The sequence below is a fragment of the Phytophthora cinnamomi genome (assembly GCF_018691715.1).
Source record: "Phytophthora cinnamomi strain GKB4 chromosome Unknown Contig0, whole genome shotgun sequence".
Taxonomy (NCBI): Eukaryota; Oomycota; class Peronosporomycetes; order Peronosporales; family Peronosporaceae; genus Phytophthora; species Phytophthora cinnamomi.
The window spans coordinates 2,626,159-2,646,650 of record NW_027150933.1 but is presented as its reverse complement, the minus strand read 5'-3'; the positions used below and the strand labels follow the sequence as shown (position 1 = coordinate 2,646,650).

Genomic DNA, 20,492 nt, shown 5'->3' with positions numbered 1-20,492 from the left:
TCTTGCTGGTAGTGCGTGTTGGGTTTCGTACTCCTTCACCATGTCCGGAACGTCTTCCATCAGGACGTTCCGTGGTTCCCACGTGTCGTGTTGGGGAGGGAAACCTCTCCAACGAATGCGAAAACAATCCGAACCTCGGATTGTTTTCCTATGATCAACAATTCGCTGGACGATCCAGCGAATTTCTCCGCGTGCGTCTCGCAGCGGTGGCGGAGGTGGTGGAAACACGCCCCGATGGTCAACGCCGTGTTGACCTTCATCTCGTGTTGCTGCACGACCAAGTGACGGTCATGGAGTACTTTCAGAGCGCGGCGGTTGCCGCTCTGTTCCTTCGTGTCCCGGCTCTGGCGGTCTCCCAGACCGCCTTGAACGTGCCGGTCGAGCTGTAGGCCCGACTGTATTAACTGCTCCAGCGCGACTACGCGCTGGAGAGGGTTTCCCCTGTCGAGTTTGTCTCTTCGGGTCAGACGAGCCACTTGGCTCGTGCTGGAGGTATGGCTTTAACCGCCCGACATAAAATGTCGGGTGGAGCCGCATGCTAGACGGTATGTCTAACGTGTATGCGTTACCGTGGCGTGCCATCACCGTGAATGGCCCGATGAAGCGCGGAGCAAGCTTGCTTGCTCCGAAATCCGAAACTGCATGTTTGGGCAGGTTTTGAGTAGATAACAAAACCAATGAATTCACGTTGAATTCATTTGTGTTGCCCCTGCCAATATTATCGGCGTTCAGCTGTTTATCCACAGAAGCTGCAATCGTGTCCTGGACAAACCGAATTACGGCTTGTCTTTTATTGATAAAGTCAATCGCATCCGAGCTGAACTCGTTCAGCTCGCTCTCCGCAATAGGCCCGGCCTCTGCGTGGTTCTTCGCGGTGTCTGCGCCCTGCGCAGACCCGTGGTCCTTGTTCCTTGTGGAGTCTGTGCTCTGCACATACTCGTTTTCCTTGTTCTGGGGGTCAGCGCACTGCGCTGACCGTTGGCTCTTCCTGCCAAGGTCTGCGCGGGGCGCAGACCTGGTTGTCTTGGTCCTTGTTGTCGCGGCTGACACTGTGCAAGTGTCAGCGGCTTTTTGCGACTGCTGTGTTGCAGTCGTAGATCCTCCCCCACTTAAAGTGGGAGCCACCACTCCGAGTAAAATCGACAGACGGGGATGCCACATGGCATTCACATAAAACGGTGTATGCCCGGTCGAGGCATGCACCGAGTTGTTGATGGCGAATTCCGCCATCGACAAACACTCGCTCCAGTTTTGGAACGAGTGAGCGTAGCTCTTCAAAATGTCGACGAGCACGCGATTCACGCGCTCGGTTTGACCGTCCGTCTGCGGATGATCCGCAGTCGACATGGAAAGCTGGCTCCCAAGAAGTGTAAACACTTCTTGCCACAGGTGCGCTGTGAAGCTCGGGTCTCTGTCCGACACGATGTCGGTCGGCATGCCATGGTGTTTGAACACCATGTCGACGAACAGACGGGCCGTCTGCTTCGCGGTCACTTCTGCCGGCACCGCAACAAGATGCACCTTCTTGCTGAAGCGGTCGACGAAGACCACAACACCGGTATTCCCTCCGCTGTCCGGGGGAAGACCAAAGATGAGGTCCAAAGACATGGACTTCCAACACTCCGACGGAGTCGGTAGTGATTGCAGTGGAGCCTGCGCCATTCGCGCAGGCTTTACGCATTGGCAGACCTCGCAAGCACGGATGTACTTGCGCACCCACTTATACTGGTGGTGCCAGTAGAAGTCGCGCGTGAGAAGGACGTATGTCTTCTCACGTCCAAGATGTCCCGCAGTCGGGGCATCATGATACTCGTACATGATCCTGAGTCGCAGGTCATGGTCATTCGGCACGACAACGCGATCCGCGTTGTCGTCGTCCGCATTATAAAACAGTAATCCGTCGTGCACCCGAAAGCTGTATGCACGCGCACGAAGGTGCTTGGGCAGCTTCTGACGAGCCTTGTCAGAAGGTTCTGAGCCATATGCCAGCAAGAGCTTCGTGTCCGCGTCGTGTGCGTACGCGGCCTTCACGTCGTCCAACAGGGACGATGTGGGTTTGCTTGATCGCATGACGTCAATGGCATTGACGTAAGCAGCTTCCGCGTAGTCCGGCCGACGTGATAACGCGTCGGCCACCACATTCAATCTTCCGGGTTTGTATTCGACCCGGAAGTTATACTCCGCAAAGAATGAGAGCCATCTCGCCATTCTTTGTGATATGTGTGGCGACTTCACTGCGGTGCGCAGTGAAGCGTGGTGGTGTAGACCACGAATGGTCTACTTCCAAGCAAATACACTCGGAACTTTGCGAGTGCGTACTTCACGGCAAGGAGTTCCTTGTCATGCACCGGATAGTTGCGCTCAGCTGGCTTCAGCTGACGCGATTGGTAGTAGACGACACGATCACGGCCTTCGTGATCGTGCTGCATCAACGCGCATCCGATCGCGAAATCGGATGCGTCACACACTACGTGAAATGGACGATCTTGGTCAGCCACTGCCAAGATCGGCGCCTCAGTCAAGCCCCGCTTGACTGCATCGAATGCCTTTTGGCAATCGGCTGTCCAATTCCACACAGCTTCCTTCTTAAGAAGCTGTGACAGCGGGCGGATCTTGCCCGCGTAATCCTCCACGTACTTGCACAAGTACGTGGCCAAGCCAAGGAACTGCCTCAGTTCCTTGACACTTGAAGGCGTTGGCCATTCATTGATCACTCTGACCTTTTCCGGGTCAGGGCGAACGCCATTCTTTCCGACGAGACACCCGAGGACGGGTATCTCGCTCGCCCCGAAGATACACTTCTTCAGGTTCGCGTAGAGCTTATGCTTTCGCATAAGCTCAAGTAGCTTCCGGAGATGCACCCTGTGCATATCTACGTCGGTCTTCCCGTCCACAGCCCGGCTGTGGATGAACACATCATCGAAATAGCTCGGTGCGAAGTCGCGCACCGAGCGCAACAAGTGCGTTACGCACCTGTTGAAAGTCGCAGGGGCATTCTTAAGCCCCTGTGGCATTATTAGCCATTCCCAGAGCATGCCGCTTGGCGTGCTCACTGCCGTGAGAGGGATATCGCTCTCACGCATTAGGATTTGGTAGAATCCATCTCGCAAGTAGAGAGCACTGTAAACGGTGCTTCCGGCCATCGAATCGATGATAACATCTTTTCGTGGTATCGGCGTCTGCGCCGGTACCGTCGCATCGTTCAGCTTATTATACGCATGAACGATGCGCCATCCGCCCTGTGGCTTTTTGACACAGAACGTCGGAGCACTGTGCGGGGACTTTGGTTCCCGCACTTGTCCAGCTTTGCGACGACTTTCAAAGAAGTCGTCGATTGCTTTTACTTGCTCTCGCGGCAGTGGCCACTGCCGCGTGACACAGTACGTCGTGCCCGGCACGAGATCAATCTCGTGCTGAATACCCTTATCCTGCGGAAGCTCCGCAGGAATCTCTTCCGGGAGTACGTCTTTGTACTCCCTCAATAATTCGTAATAGAGACTCGACTTCAGCGAGTCCCAACCTTGTTCCTCGAAGCGCTCTCGCTTCGTCTTCGCACTGAAAGTGTCATCACTCTCAATGGTACTTCCCATAAAGGGCTGTCTCAGCTCTTCGCTCTCGCTCTCCGTTCTTTTGCTGTTGGGAAGAACGCAGACTTGCTCAATGCGTCCATCGTGCAAGTCGCGCGTGAAGCGCTTCCGGCTCATGGCTGGAAGCGAAATCAACTCCGACGCCGTCGTCGGAGGATTAGCGAGTTTCATCTCGCGATACTGGAATCCAGTATCGGTGCGCGTCAAGACGCTTAGCGTCTCGACATCCGGCGTCACCGCCTCAGTCTGCCCAGCCGACCGTTCTTGTTGCGTCTCGGTCCCGGGCCGAGACTTGCGCAGCGTTCTCCGCATGCGCCGTCTTCTTGTTGTGCGGAGCCCGGCTCCGCACAGTTGTCCTTCTGGTCTAGGCCCGGCCGTGGACAGTTGTTCGCCGACGGACCCTGTCCGCGGGCGCGCGGTATCAAGCCCGGCTTGACCGCATGTTCCTTCGTGCAGCCCGGCTGCACGGTAATGTGTCTCTTCGCCGGCAGACCCTGTCTGCGGGCGCGCGATATCAAGCCCGGCTTGATCGCATGGCGCTTCGTCGTACAGCCCGGCTGCACGACAGCATGCAAATTGCGTCAGTGTGGGACGTTTGCAACCGTCAGCACTGTTTGCAGCGTCAACTCCCGGAGTTGACACGCCTTCGTCACCTTGACGCCATTCAGTTGACACGCCTTCGTCACCTCGACGCCATTCATTGGCGGGGCCCCTCATGACCGAGGGTGCGTCGGCTCCCGGAGCCGACGCGTCGTTGTCGACCTGACCTCTTCGGGTCAGGGACTGTCCCCCACACGCTTGAACGTGGGTATTGGTTCCTGGAACCAGTATATCTTTTTCTTCTGACGCCGGCAGCATTGCCGACGTTGGTCTCACTTGTGCGCGCCCTCGCGCACTTCCTGGACACTCTGGGACAGCAGTATTAAGCGCTGTCTCGACTGGTGAGCCGCGCGCACCTGCTGGTGCGTGCGCTGCGGTAACAGGGCCATCGCTCTCTGTTCCGCTGTCGCGGCCGAAGCGCACGAGCGTGCGCTTCTTCCAGTCTATCACCGGATCATGCCGTGCAAGCCACGGCATGCCCATTACCACGTCGAACTTATCGTCCAGGTCCAGGACGATAAAGTGTTCGACAAACACTCGTTGTTTGTACGAGAAGCGCACGTTCACGACGCGCTTCTCGGTCTTCACGATGGCACCTGTTGTCAGTCGCACATCCAGAAGACTTCGAGGTACATTTACCTCCTCGAAGTCAAGTCTCGGCAGGCTTCGTAGTCGAACAAAGTTGTTCGACGCGCCTGAATCTACCAGAGCTCGAAGAGAGTCACTCGCTCTCTTCGAGTAAACCTTCAAGACGACTAGGTTTGGCCTGTCATCTTGTTTCATGCAGTGAGAGCTGGTCTCACTGGGGGCTGCAGTCCTCAGTGTCGCGTGCCCGATGTCGGCACGCGCGACTGCATTACCAGTAGGGCGCCCCGCGCCTGCCTGGATGTTCGCGTTTTTTGTTGGTCCGCGGCGATGCCTAGCATCGCCACGACGGCCACCTCCAGGGGGCATGGGAGCTGTGCACTCTCTGACAAAGTGACCGATCCTTCCGCAACGGAAGTATCGCACGTTACCTCCCTGCTGCTGGTAACCAGCAGTTGTTGCGTTCGAGAGGTCCATTGGTTCCGGACCTCCCGTCCTCGCTACCGGGCGCGGTTGCGACCTCGGCACGTTCACGTGCAGTTTAGCCTGCCGCAGGCTAAACTCTTCTTGCATGGCAAGAGTAATCGCAGCTTCGAGAGTACTCGGGTACTCTCGGAAGAGATAGGTCTTCACAGGCCCATCTCTAAGCCCTTTCATGAACGTGACGACCTTGGTCGCCTCGTCAATCGGGTTAGTCACGATATTTGATACCAAATATCGTGTGCGTAAGCATGGACGTCATGCTTACCCTGCTGAAGGTCGAGGAACTCCGCCCTCGACCGGAACTCGTTTTGCGGGGGCTCAAACGCTTGTCTGAGCTCCTCTTTGAATACTCCGTACGTGCTGAAGCACGAGGATCGGAGAGTCGGCGTCCATACGCCCAACTCCTTGCGCGTCCGCCAAGACAGGACATGGCGAACGCGACCTTCGACTGCGGGTCGACGATGCGTCGAGCCGCTATGGCTGTGTCGAACTCGACAAGCCATCGGAGGAGAGGCTCGCCCTCTCTTCCCACGTAATCGCTTACGCTCAATTTCAATGATTGAGCACGTGGTGTCATCCCGTCACTGAGGAAGCAGCATCACGCTGCTCCTTCACGATGAATCCCAGAGCAACACCATGTTGCTCAGTCGGCGATAGCGTACGTAGCATCGTAGCTATCGCCGCTGACTGTTGACAGTCGTTGGAGGGCTTCCCACTCTGGATCCGACAGGTGGGGGCAGTCCGCGCGTGCAACATGAGTTGCAGGCGTATTGGAGCTCTCCATGGGCACCTCCGTGCTCATGTGGTTCTCGGCTCCGCGTTCGTACACCTCGTACGAACGTCAAGCAGTCGGTCGTTGGACGGACTACAAAGTGCTACCAGGTGTAGTGGGTCTAACTTGACTCACTACTTTAGCTTACACGTCGCGCTACGTGTATGAGGAAGCGTAGGAGTTTATTAATAATTTGAATTAATTATACTTGAGTCCACAAGTATAATATAAATCAAATAAAACACCAAATAGGTAGTTTAAGGTAAAATGAGAACTGTATTGTTTGTGAATTGATCTTCCTCCTAAATCTGCTAAAACTGTTTATCATCTATGTAAGGGGTTGGCAGGGCTGGCTGTCAGAGCTCCGCCAATATGCACGTCTCTAATTGGTAGAAAGATGCTGCTTTCTACCAATAGGATCTTTGGGTAGGTGTGGACCACTCATTGTGGTGGCCCACTTCAATGTATCCATTGGTGTGACTTACACCAAGGTGAGGAAGTATCTAAAACCTTTAACAGATAACCTATCTGTTAAAATCACAAGTGGCTTGTAGCCAGTAGAAAAACCGGAAATCGGTGGTGTACAAGTACTTGTGCATCCACAGACGAAGAAGGTGCTCGTGCCAAAAAGCATCCGTGAGTCTCTACTCAAAACGTACCATAAGTGGCTCATTCACCCTGGAGCTGCGACCATGAAGGACACGATCGTGCAAGTCTTTCACTGGGGTGGAATGGAAAAGGACGTGAAGGAGTTAGTCGATAGGTGCATGGAGCGCCTGAAGGCGAAGCATCCTACCGTGCGCAACGGCAAACTGCCGCCGAAGACTGTGGAAGTCTGGCCGCGGTTCGAGATAGCTGTCGACTCTATCGGGCCATACCGACCGCAAAAATTCAGGGCACTCTCCATTATTGACACGTCCACCAGACTGATGGAGTTGCTGCCTCTGGTCAACCCCGACAGCGCCGAGACTGCTTTCCTGGTCGATCGCCATTGGCTGTGTCGCTACCTGAGACCTGTATGGTGTATCCATGATGGCGGGCGTGAATTTTAGCGTGCCTTTGCAGAATTGCTGGAGAGTTACGGAATCGAGTCGGTGCCTACGCCTACACGTAATCCGCAGGCAAATGCGGTTATTGAGAGAGTACACAGTGTCATCGGTGAGAAGATGCGAACAAAGACTGTCAGGACCACTGAAAAGTGGGAGATTTTTCTCCACAACACTACCTTTGCGTCATGAGCCGCGAATCACTCAATGCTGAAAGAATCGCCGGCTCAGCTCGCGTTTGGCCGCGATATGTTCGTCGACTTAGCACACGAGACGGACTGGGAAGCTGAACACCTCCGCAAGGTGCAGCAAGTCCGATCGCACAATGAACGAGAGAATCGAGGGCGAGTACAGTGGGACTACTGACCCGGTGACCTGGTATTGCTCCGCCGCGACGCTGGCGTGCAGAGCAAGATGGTCCCATTGTTTAACGGTTCCTATTAAGTCGTGGCCCTGCAAGAACATGGTACCCTGACACTTGACAAGGATCGCTACATTGAGACGGTTAGTATCCACTGGGTGCGTCCTTGCAAACAACAGCGTGGAGGAGACTGGGAGGCTGCCGCATACGATGTATGCATGCGAGCGCGTGACCTTTACGAACGGCTGTTCACCAGCACGGATGTGGAGCAGGACTTGTATTTTATATCTCATCGGCTGAGCTGAGCCGAGTACATGCTGAACCAAGCCAAGTACATGTGTAGATGTAGATTGCAGTAGGTTGACGTTGAAGTTGAAGGGGTTAGGAAGCAAGGAAACCACAAGAACTTACTAGGAGATCAAGGAAGAGCAAGACAGTCTAACCAACAGCGAAAATATACTCAGTTGACAATTCTCCTGTTACTACTACAACTCCCACGTGACAGGTATTGATCATGGTGCGGATGATTAGACTGTAAGGCGACGCAAGCTTCGACAGGTATTTTGTATTTATAGAACGTTATCAGCTTATCCGAGCCTCCAACATGTCTACTGTATCTAATTTCCAGGTCCCGGCGAAGTCAGTTGACTCGAGTCGAGATTCAGGATCAAAACCCACGTTCTCGGTGATCATAAAGGGATCCAAGAATGTCTGAAGTTGTTCCTCTTCGTAGCATACTGCACGTAAGAAAACACACTGTCTGTACCGCATTCTAGACGGTTATTAATGCTTTCTCTGCATAACTGCATCTTTTGGAACACCTACTCCATGGTATTAAGCCCATTTCCTGAACACGCTTGTACAAAGTACGTGTGGTATTCCTCGAGAAGATTGATTTTCATCCCCATGGTCTTGGCTCGCAAACAGGCGGATGTGTGTCCACTCTCGTACAGCTTGATGTACGCTGTGCAACTTCGTCGTACAATTCCTTTCCGGCGAGAGCAGCGCTCAATCGGTTCAAGATGCTTACGAGTCCAAGCTCATTTTCATACGCCGGATCGCCCATGGGAACTTCGTCGTCCTTGCCCCGAAAATTTCGTCTCTCATCACCGGTGGATTTGTTAGTAAGAACTCGGTTGGGATACGCGGAAGCAAGTTTCGTCGACGCGGATGGTAGTCGTTCGGACGAGGCCACGTCGGTGCTTGATTGAAGCGTGATGAAAACCACTAGCAGAACCCATTGTAGTAGTTGCATTGCTGGGAGTAGTGGGAGCTGCATTGGGAGGAGGGAAAATTGGGTTACCTCCCAAATGGGTCGTATACGGAACTGATCGGTTTTATGATCCGACGGATGTCGCACCAATGATCGGGTGTGGGATCGGGAAACTAGGGATGGAGAGTGGCTTAGGGCAGGCAGTGTTGGGTGCTGAATCAGTCGGGAAGTTGCGTCAAAGGGTTCACGTGACATGGTGGAATGCGCTAGAGCAATCGAGAAGGACGAGCGCGCGGGGGTCGTGGTGCTGGATGGCGAGGGTACTCCTCGAGCTAAGAACGTAGCAGAAGTGCCGTATGATTGCGACGGGCAAGCGGTCCGGCCAGCTGATCTCACGGGCAGCAACGCCCCGAGACGTGCTGAGCGTACGACGTGTTTCTTGAAGGGGTACAAGCACACTCGCGCTTGGGCTTCTTCGCGGAAGATAGTTTGTCGGTGTTCTAAGTATCGAGCGAGCTGCTGTGGCAACATGGAGTTTACGATTGCATCAATGGGCTACTCGTGCGTCCGGGCGCATACGTGCAGCGAGACAGTCGTAGCTAGTTCCGGCGCCAATGTAGAAGCTGAAATGAAGGCCCAAACTGACCTCTTTGTGATTGAGCATGTTGCATGGCCTGTGCGTCGTGTCTGGGAGGAGCATCAGCGCCGCTACTACTCAGCGGACACTCCTGATGTCGCGTGTGGCCTGTCGGAGCAGCAAGTGATACGACGCGTGCACCATGCAAGAAACCATCGTTATTCGGGCAACGTACACGGCTCTATCGAGATCCCGTCGCTCTCACTAGAGCTCGACGAGGCGCTGTGACGTTTTTTCTTTCAATTTCACTGTATTACACCAAACCGTGACGACTCGACTAAGCCTACGCGTCTTCTGGGTTGGGTGCACCCTGCCTTCGTCGGGCAATGAAGCGGTACGCTATACCAGAGGAGAAGTGCCTCATTGCCATGACGCAGGGTGTGTTAGACGCACTGACTGTGATTCAGCAGGATCAAGTTGATCGGGGCATTAAGTGGGTAAGGCGTGATATCAAGCGGCGATGCACTATAGCTGGGGTGGCCCATTCTGTAGGAAAATGGGGAGAGTTCTGTATTTTGAGCGCACATGGCTTGAACAGTACTCCATTGATGTCTGGAATGTGTTTGGGCTGGACAACGAACTAATCGCGAGGACTAACATTCCGCTCGAGCGATTTAACCGCGAGTTAAGTAGTAGATTCCCAGCGCCTCATCCCTCTGTGGCGACATTCGTCACTGTGATTAAGACGATCTCACACGAGTATGTGCGTCGTTTTGCTAACGTTCCTCGTGGTCGTGGCCGTTCCCGACGAGTTGCTAGCGAAGTAATCCAGCTTCCTGGAGCCATCCACATTCCTACCGACGAGGAGATGGCTGAGGAGGTGACTCCCTCCGACACCGCCACTGGTTCAAGCACCACTGTCACACTATAGATATTGTTCGGTAGATACTAGCACGTTCCTATAATGCAGCAACTTCCCCAATACACACTTGCTTCACCGTCAAATCGATCAGTTCACATGCCTGATCCGCATTCCTGATCGTGAACAAGATCAGGTCGGTATACGAACCAAAATAAATTCTTCCGAAAATTGAGAAATGTAATGAATTGATCTGGCACTAATATACTGTTGTTTGTCGCTCTCGATCGAAATGTAGAAGTGAATATACTAGAGCTGTTAGCCTCGCTAAACCCTGTTGCTCTACGTCCTTTCGCTAGAGAAGTTACTAACTCCTTCGTCGGTTGGCAACGACCGTCGTCTGTTGCACTGTTTCCGCTGTGCTTGTCGTTGGGGCACTACCCCCGATGAGAAGCACAGTGTAGCACCAGCTACAACATTTACTGTTCGCGGAAAAGAGCCACTTCTTATTGCAGTGACACTGCTGCAGTGTAACCATCTGTGGATACTGGCGCTGTTTAGTACCAAGATCTTCACCCTAAACATTTCTTGAACTATGACGCTGTTCGTATCGGAGACCGATGCTCAAAATCGTTCCCCCAGCACCTCGAAATAATGTTGAGCCTGCAGTACATGTATTTTAATATGATTTAATAAATACCACTTGTCTAAAGATAAAAGAATTTGACAGTGATATTCCATTTTTTATCTTTAGACAATCATAACTTATGATTGGAAAGTGCCTCCTTGACGAATCCGAATACAGTATAAACAGTCGCGTTGTCTAGATGCGCTTGTACAATCCTAACGCTATCAATGTAAATCCGTATCTGCACTACGCTGAGGCACAATTCTAGAATACACACAGCACTCGTCCTCATTTTTCGACTTCAAGTAGTCGAGTACCTCGCAGTAGCTGCAAGCGTCGAGAACGTATGCTGCTTTACCAGTTCTTTGCGGTTGGGCTATTCTGCACGCTCGCACATCTTGCTTTCGCAGCGAATACCTCAACGCCTAAGAGTTCATTGAACGGCTAGTATCCTTGCTCCGAACTCACCTTTTCGGACCCGGGAACGAGACCAGCGACCCAAGTAGCCGAATATTTCAAAACAAAACTCCATTCGGTACATTGGTGCTGGTACTGTACTGCTCAAACCACTAAAAAAAAAGTATCCCATCTTGTGGCCATCGGTTTTGCAAATACAGTCACTGATTGTCAGTCAGTACTGTAAACAATTTTTCGGATCGTCTTGCATTGTATTATATGCCTACTCTACCAGTGTGTGGTACGAAGGGTAATACATCTTGGATGCAACGTAGTTCTCCAGCGTCGCCTCGTGGCAGATCGTCGGCAGGAAACCGGCCACGCCCTCCTCGAACGCAGCCTCGCACACGGCCGTGGCCACCTTCAGCGAGACATCGCGGATATTCTCCACCGACGGGAACACCTGGCCGTTCGCGATCTCCTCCGCGCTCAGGCACTGCGACAGTGCCTTGGCCGCCGAGTACAGCATGCCGTCCGTCACGCGCGTCGCCTGGATGACCGACGCCGCCAGGCCCACGCCCGGGAAGACGAACATGTTGTTGCACTGGCTGATGTGATACTCCGCACCTTCGTACACGACGGGCGGGAACGGACTGCCGCTCGCGAACACGCACTTGGCCTTGGTCCACTCGTAGGCCTGTTGCGCCGTGCACTCGGCCACGGACGTGGGGTTCGACAGCGGGAACACGATCGGGTGCTCCGTGTGCTGGGCCATCTCCTCCACCGCCTCCTGTGTGAAAGCTCCGGCGGCACCGCTGAGACCCATGAGCAGCGTGGGCTTCACGTGCTTGATCACGTCCAGAAGCTGCGTCTTGTCTACGAGGTCGCCTCTGCGCGAGAAGAACTGCTGCGCCGAGTTGAGCCCCTTGCGGCCGTCGCCCATGAGCCCGAACTGGTCCAGCAGGTAGAAACGATCGCGAGCCTCCTCGGCTGTCATGCCCTCGCGCACCATGCCCTGAAGGAGCGTAGCCGCCACGCCCAGACCGGCACTGCCGGCGCCGAGAATGACGATGCGCTGGTCCTTGAGCGGGATCTGCACCCGGTCGCACGCGCACAGCACGCCGGCCAGCACCGTGGCGCCCGTGCCCTGGATGTCGTCGTTGAAGCATAAGTGCTTCAGTCGGTACGCGTTCAGCACGTCCGCGGCGTGGTCGCTCGAAAAGTCCTCGAACTGTACCAGCACCTTCGGCCAGCGAGAGCGCACGGCGCCCATGAACTCGTCCACCATGGACCAGAAGGCCTGGCCGGTGACACGCGGGTGCTGCACGCCCAGGTAGTACGGGTCCTCCAGCAGCTTCTGGTTGTTGGTGCCCGTGTCCAGCATCACCGGGAGCACCTTGCGCGGGTCGATGCCGCCCGCAGCCGTGTACAGCGCCAGCTTGCCGATGGGTATGCCCATGCCGTTCGCGCCCAGGTCGCCCAGACCCAGGATGCGGCTGCCGTCCGTGACCACGATCACCTCGACGTCGTCGCAGGGCCAGTTGTGCACCATGGCGCCGAACTGGCCGCGGTCGTGTGTGCTGAAGAACATGCCTCGAGGACGGCGGAACAGGTATCCGAACTTCTGACACACCAGACCCACCGTCGGCGTGTACACGATGGGGGCTGGTAGGAGACAAATACCGCAGATCAGAGAGGTTAGGCGGGTTCTCCACATATTATTGCATTGCGAGGGACAGACAGTTAATGGGCTTACCCATTTCTTTCATGTGCTTGATCACGAGACGGAAGTACAGCGTCTCGTTTCGGTCGTGAAGGTCTGTGAGGAATCGGCTCTTCCTGAGTGGGTCCTCCTCTTTGGAAAAGATGGCGTACATTTTGTCTAGCTGCGCCTCAGCTGTCAGACGACGGGGCGGCACTAACCCACGAAGACCTAGCAACCATGAAACACTCAATACATTTAGATTCCAATTAGCGGAAGCACGTGACGCGTTTATCGTCGAATTACCGAGGCGGTCGCGCTCCACACGGGGGAAACCCGTGCCCTTGTTGTAAAGCGGATCGTGGATGACGTTGATCCCTCTGAGCCCCGTCTTGACCGGCGCCCTATACTTCTTGAGCGTCTTGAGATACGAATCCATAGAATCGTCCTCGGAGCTCTCGGCCTCACCGCCACGCATGGCGTCGTTATCTACCTCCTCGTCTTCCTCGCTGCTCTCCGTGGCCTCTTCCTCCAGCTTGTGACTGACCGTCAACTGCATGGGTCTGTTGGGCGTAGAAGGCTCTTGAGGGGCGGCAGAGTGGTGACTACCAGACTTTTGTAGCGGAGCCATTGGTGATTCAAGTCTTGGGCTTGCAACTTGTCTGCTTGAACGCAAATTGCTAAATGGGCTAGTCGAACTTCAGCTTTGGTGCTGACGGCGCCTGCTCTGCGTCTGCGATACGAGGTCGTTTTCTCGTCGTGGTCTCCAGTGGTAACTGCGTGGTGATGAAACGGGGGTGCATTACAGGGCCTCACTGCATGGCTTCGAGCCTTGGTAGCTTGCTGACAGCAGGGCGGAAGGCGCTCGAATACTAATATTCAGTATTATCCCAATGCTACAAAGTAATGCGCGGTACTAGGGCCCGTTCTCAACTGGCCAGCAGCATTTGTGCGTCATTCTCCGACACAAGGTTTTGTTGTCGCAGCACCACGATTCGTGGCACGAAGGGGGGGCAACTCGCTCGCTAGGGGTAGTGAACCTTTACGAGAGTGCCGTGCAGACCTTGAGACTCGGCCTTGCAGGTAACAACTTGGAGGCGCTTAACTCCGAGCTGTTAGCACTGATGCAGCCAGCCGAGCTATTGCCAAGACTGCCACTAGAGAGAAATGTTGTGTGCGTTGGTTGATTCGAGCTGCAACCAGTTGAGTGATCACGGACAATATTAATGAAGGTCACTCAAAAAGAAGCCCTGCGAAACAAGCAAACGCTCTATTTTTAAATAGAGGGTGTGATGATTAGAATCCAAAATAGGCGTGAAGGCCTGCACAAGGCATGCATAAGGCCCTTAGGGCCGTTCTTAACGGAGCGGGTGTGCGGTTGAGGCCAGGTAGGCTGCGCACCGGCTCTGTGCAGCAGTCGGGACTACCTCAAGGGAATTTTCGATCACGGATCGGTAGGCTCCCTACGCACACACACCACGAGGGGGGAGGGGGGGGGGGCGCTGTCAGTGATAGGCTGCCCAGATTCTGACTCCCCATCCAAATGGATCGCCCTCGAGAGTTGCTGCGCACCATTGCCTAGCCCAGCGCGAGCTCCTTTGAATAATCTTCTCTAAGGGCAAGCGCCTGCGTCGCTGCAGCGACACACACGGCAATGTCATTCATCTCTTCATCACTGGACGAACTGCTCCATTCCTCGTCGTCCGAATCGACTAGCTGAGGGAACATACGTAGTATCTGGTTCGGGGCGTTTTGTGAATGCGACAATTTCTCGAACACAGGTACAGTCTGGTACAGCGGCCTACCGCCCTACACTCCGTCATTCTTAACGACGACGCGCAGAGTGGTACTCTCTACGCACACCGCACACCCAGCCTACCGCTCCGTTAAGAACGGCCCTTACGACCGGAAACTTGCGCACTTTTGGATGCATGGACATTTTCCCATTGTACCCATTCCTGTCTAGTTGATGGAAGTGTACCATATGTATGGTATGTTTGTTGGGTACCATTAGAATGGTACATTATTAACTTTCGGTAATCGAGTTTCCACAGGAGTGTTTGTCGTGGCTTCTTCATAGTTAGATGTTAGCGTGTTCGCGAACTTACTGATGCCTTTTAAGCCTACTTTCGGATCCAAATGACAGCAAACAAACACTGCAGCATGTGTCGAGTCTGCAACTGCTTCTACAAGGTCATTGCCGACGCTCAAGATAAACAGATGGCGTACTTTCGTTGCCAGTAGTATGTAACCAAGCACCCAAGACTGGCTACAGCAACTTGTTCGACAACATCGCCAAGCGACACCCCAACTTCGTGGCTGCGATGATGGTCAGCGGTACCAGCACCGACCCGCTGATCAGCTTCAGTGTTGTGCTGGTTGAACTGGGCTACAGCATGCAACTTGCTGTTTTCGTGGCGCGAATACCCGTTCGTGTCCAAATATACTGATGCGACAACATTTCCACGGAAACGCTACTGAAGAACGCCGGTTTGACTGTGCGTCAAGTCGAAAACGACATTGGTCTGGCCCTCCCCATCAAATTTGGAATGATGTCCGGTGAGTGGACTTTCCACTCGGAGCATTATCTCGCCGTTTTCGCAGGTTTTCAACACGACGATCGTGCTGATTAGGTGCTCCTCGCTTTGTCGCCTTTGGTTGACGACGATGTTAAAGACCACACCTCGGTCAGCACGTCAATGTTTTGGAAGCGATCCTTAAATTTTTATGACCGCAAAAACTGAGGACGTGATCTACCTTGTAGGCGACAATTGTGCCGTCGACGCGAAGCTGGTCAGTTATTTGGCTGTTCCGCTCGACGGTTGTGCTGCATCCTGACTGAACCTCGCCTCTCAGAAGTTTGCGGTGGATAACAGCTCTTTGCTGGGAAAAGTCCAGGACCAAATGCGTAAACTACTCAACCTCAACCACTCCGCGAAACAGCTATATTTTGCTATTTTGAAAATACGAATATTTGTAGTTATGAAAAAATACTTATTTAACCTTTCGCGAGGTGTTTTGCGAAACAATGTACGAATACCCCCTCCAAAAGGGAGAAATGGAGCTGTCGTTATGCCATTAATTCATCTGCTTGGCGTGTACCCGTTTGCTCCAAACCCCGCGTTAACACCTAGAAAGTTTCCAAGAATCGTGCCCACCCAAAACCTATTTACATGGTTGTCGTCATATCGCGGTCAAGCTCTCGGTGTTGGTGCAGCATAAACATCGAGACTGGCCAACGGCAACAACGGAGTGATGCCGCCGGCCAGTAAGCGCTCTGTAAGCGCACGCTCTGAATTCCACTTGGCTCAAGGCACGCAGCTCGAACAAACAGTGGGCGCTGGCACGCGCCCACCACTGCATGAAGGCACGACCTGAACGACAACACAAGAGCTGAAGGAGACTAGCTAGTTCAGGTCTTTCATCCGCTTTTATTTTTCTCATTAATCAACTTACCTTCTTCGAAACATCCCGGGTTTCGCGACAATGGTACAGCCGCGTGGAGCCCGGTTGAAGAGTATTCTCAATAACGTTGAAGCGCTGATGGTTCTCCCGCGTGACAGGAACCAAACCTACTACTGCTGCGTCATCCACTTACACCTTCGTCACCACAATTATAATCACCGCCTCCACTGCAATGCTCATCACTACCAATGCTCCGCCCTCCCCTTGTACTTCCGCCGCCATAGTTATTTCACTGCCACCACCAATACTCTCACCCCTACATCTCCGCCCTCTACCAGCTCTTCCTTCACTACCATCACCTTCACTAGTGTCGCCCGCATTAATAACGGTTTCCTGCTCAACACTAATCGCCTGTGACGAAGTACAGGGGAGCCCATCGTAGCATACGACGACTGGATCTCTACTTTGGAATAGTGCTTACTGAACTCCCTGATCAGACTTCGCGGGCTACTACGGTTCGACTTGTCCTGGGGAAAGTCTTGTAACGTTTCACAGCAAGCCAACAACTCCTTAGAGCTGCAGTCATCTTCCTAGACCATGTAATAACGAACCACATTGGCTTCGTAAGGTTTTGGCCAGTCCTGTAGCGTAGACGTCTTAACACCGAGATTATCTGCAGTTTTTTGTAGAGTCCGACGAGTGTTAGCTTTTCACGGCTTGACCACCTCGATTCTCCCTCTCTTGGTACGATGGGTACAGCCATTGGACTCTAAAAGCGTAAGTGGAGCTGGGGGTCGAGAGTCACTCAAATCGTACAGTATCAGGTCAAATTGATGGTTCTAACGAGTTATTCTCGACCAAGAGCATTATTGCATGCACTTGAATGTATAGTTACGGTACGCTCTTTGCATTTTATCGTAATCGTGAGTCTTGCTTGACCCTTGAGTCTTTCGTGACCCCCCATTTATATGGATCTTTGTATGTCAAACGATGTATTGTTACGGTACTACTTAATGAATCAAGTACCGCAAACATGCGTATGCGAGTTATTATTGACTCAAGTACCCTGATGTGGTTGTATGTACCAGGGGTGACGTGACAGCACCGTAACTAACCTGACCTCCATTCAATTTCAGTCCTTGAGTTATCACCGCATATCTCGCCTCCAGCTTCACGCAGCATGGAAAGTGAGTTCTGGGTCTACTGTTGGAAACACGAAAACGCTGGGGACAGCGCGTATGTATGGTTGTGTAAGACATGGGCACATGCGCCCGACAAGAAAGATATGAACGGTCCATTCATAGTCTCATAGGTAGCGTGATGCGCGCGAAGTTTTGGCTTGATTGCTTCAGCGATAGTGAGAAGAAGAAGCCCCACGAGACGTGAGAACGCAACATTACGCGGTCTCTTCATTATGAACATTGGAGGAACACCATGCTGCTCTGTCGGTGGTAGCGTCCGAGGTATCGCAGCTATTGCCGCCTCTCCAATGACTGTTGACAGTCGTTGGAGAGCTTCCCGCTCTGGACCCGACAGGTGGGGGCAGTCAATGCATGATACATGTGTTGCATGCGTAATGAGGCGTTCCACGAGTACCCCCGTGCTCATGGGGTTCTCAGCTCATCGTTTGTACACCTCTGAAGTAGTCGGCCGTTGAACGGACTACAAAGTGCTATCAGGTGTAGAGGGCATACTTGGCTTATTACTATGGCTTACACGTACGCGAACGTGTATGAGGAAGCGTAAGGTTTGTTTTAACTTGAATTCAATATACTCGAATCCACGAGTATATTTACATCAAATAAAGACACTAACTAGCGGTTTTAGGTTAAAATGCGAAGTGTATTGTTTCTAAATTGATCTTCTTCTTAAATGTATCATCATCTATGACAGGGGCTCGCCAACGGCTGGTTGGCAGACATCCACGTCTCTGATTGGTTGAAAGCCGCGTCTATCTACCAATTGGATTCTTGGGGGAGGGAGGTGGAGAACTCATCGTGGTGCCCACATCAAATGTAGCCATTGGTGTACCTTACACCAAGGTGAGGAAGTACCTAACCTTCTAACTGACACCTGTCTGTTAGAACCATGCGTTTTATTAGACAGTGGAATTCCAAGATGCTGTGGCACGGTTTTGCAAGTTGCCTGAAATGTACACCGAATGGTTTTGCAAATTATGGAAAATGTGGCTCTTTCTTGAAATCACCAGAAAGCGTAGCCTTAAAATAAAACTTGCGTGGACCAGTCATTTGCACCTTGGTGTGTAAAACTTGCGAGTTGACTGGGAAATGGTGTACCTGTACCAGTTTGCATGTCTGCAGTATGTATGCAATATCACAGGGCAGTCATGCATCTGATGAGTTTTGCAAATTGGTGGGATAATTACAAATCGCCACTTTCTGTAGCCTAGGACTAAAATTTGTGTGTCGCCACACAACCTTGAATTAGAACAGGCCATTTTGCAGCCTGGCTGGGAAATTTGTCAACTTGACTGGGAAATGGTGTAGAGCTAAGGCAACTTATCTGGCTTCCAAGCTCATCTTTTTTTCTGTTCCTGAACGCCTGTGCTAATGGTAGGTGGAGGTCTCATTTCCCAGTTGGCCTCCTCACCCAGAGAACGCTCGAAGTTCACGGTCCGAAATGAACCTCCGCGCCTTCCTCCTCGCTGCAATCGTGTCGCTCGCCGCCGTCAAGGCCGACGTCAACATGATCGACCACGACCAAGTGCAGCCGTTCGCCCAGCCCGAGCCCACCACCGATGCCGAGAAGACTGCCGTCAAGTTCAAGCCGCAGCTCCGCATCTCCTACGGATGTCACCCGTACCCTGCAGTGCAGGCCAACGGCTCGGTTAACGCCGGCTTGAAGTGGACTGGATGGGCGGACGGTGACTGCAAGGGATCAGCCTTGGGGTCTCAGGTGTACTCGCGCTCGGACTGGTACAAGGACAAGTGGGCCATCATGTACGCCTGGTACTTCCCCAAGGGCCGACAGTACGTCTCCCAGTATCGATCGGGCCACCGCCACTATTGGTCGTACGCCATTGTGTGGACTGACAGTGACAAGCCTGACAACTCGACTATCAAGGGCGTCTCCATGTCTGCGGGTGTCGGCTACGGGAAAGCGACCCCGCCAAAGTCCAAGTATGTTGTTGACGGAGTGACGGTCAAGTTCGAGTCGTACTACAGCTTTTGGGGCAGCAAGATGGGTATCCAAACCACAACGAAGACGGGAGAAACGCAGGATCTCATCACATGGGAGCAGCTTACTGATGAAGCGCGAACTGCGCTGACTGATGCTGACTTTGACGTGGACTGGTCTTTCCGGAAGGTTGTGATGCCGATGTTGGACGACGTCTTCACTGATAAACTTGAGAAGGCCTACCCGTTTTAGATTTATGTCGCGGTAGATAACCACAACGGAGTAGCTCAGAATAATGCAGTGGTTGCAAACAATGTTCTACCTTAGCCGCCAAAAGAATTACTTATCTGTACTAAGTAAGGACAAAACAGTTATGTTCTAGTGAGTCTTCCATGGGTGAGTTGTCAACAGGGTTTTCACCTTGTTTTTAGTCTCTAGTTTTGGAAGGCTTCGGATACACGTAGTTTTCGCAGCAAGTTCGATTTTCTGGAACAGCTAGCAAGGTCTTCCTAAAGGAAGATGAAACCCAAAGACTCATCATGTTGACAACTTCCAGCAGCAGCGAGTGGCGCTCTCAGCGGCACAACAGTCTTCGACCAGGCCCGTTTGGATTCGAAGTCAGCCTCGCTCAAAACGACGATATAAAGTTATCCAGTTTTGCTAGTAGTTCGTACCACTAACGGCACTTCCAAACGAAAAGGACGGCATCGCTTTTGCAACAACGTAGTTTTCAGTAATTATGAAACCCGTTCGGGTAGGTACTTGCACTGCATATATTATCCATAGTTACTGTATTGCTCGAGGAAATGGCACCGTACACATATACCCGGCGATATACAGTGCGCGTCAAAACTATAGGACCACCCCTGTGCTCCCTTATAACTCAATCAATCTTTATCATTTTGAGGTGGGGGTTCGACAGTGGTAGTTGTGAAAGACTCTGAGAAAGACCTGCTATGCGCTAACACTCGCGTTTTTGCACTTTAACGGGTGGCTCGTATACAAGAACTGTTTGTGCAAGGTCGACACAAATTAGGACCACCCCCATCCCAATACAAAATCCAATATTAACCGAAACCCCGTACAAGGCGATATGACTAGAGAGTTGTACCGCATAACAGAACTCATAATTCGCACTCC

At 52.7% G+C, this 20,492-nt stretch overlaps 2 protein-coding genes across 2 annotated transcripts; one reads left to right on the top strand and one right to left on the bottom strand.

Annotated features, from left to right (window-relative positions):
• Nucleotides 1-11,338: 11,338 nt before the first annotated feature.
• IUM83_02048 (NAD-dependent malic enzyme) lies at nt 11,339-13,368 on the bottom strand (the record flags this gene model as incomplete). The annotated part of the gene is made up of 4 exons (XM_067925944.1): nt 11,339-11,348; nt 11,503-12,772; nt 12,864-13,040; nt 13,116-13,368. 4 exons carry the CDS (start codon nt 13,366-13,368, stop codon nt 11,339-11,341), a joined length of 1,710 nt encoding a protein of 569 aa, XP_067800952.1.
• Nucleotides 13,369-18,854: 5,486 nt separating this feature from the next.
• IUM83_02047 (necrosis inducing-like protein NPP1 type) lies at nt 18,855-19,604 on the top strand (the record flags this gene model as incomplete). Its single annotated transcript, XM_067925943.1, has 1 exon — nt 18,855-19,604. The coding sequence occupies one exon, from the start codon at nt 18,855-18,857 to the stop codon at nt 19,602-19,604; it is 750 nt and encodes a 249-aa protein (XP_067800947.1).
• Nucleotides 19,605-20,492: the final 888 nt, after the last annotated feature.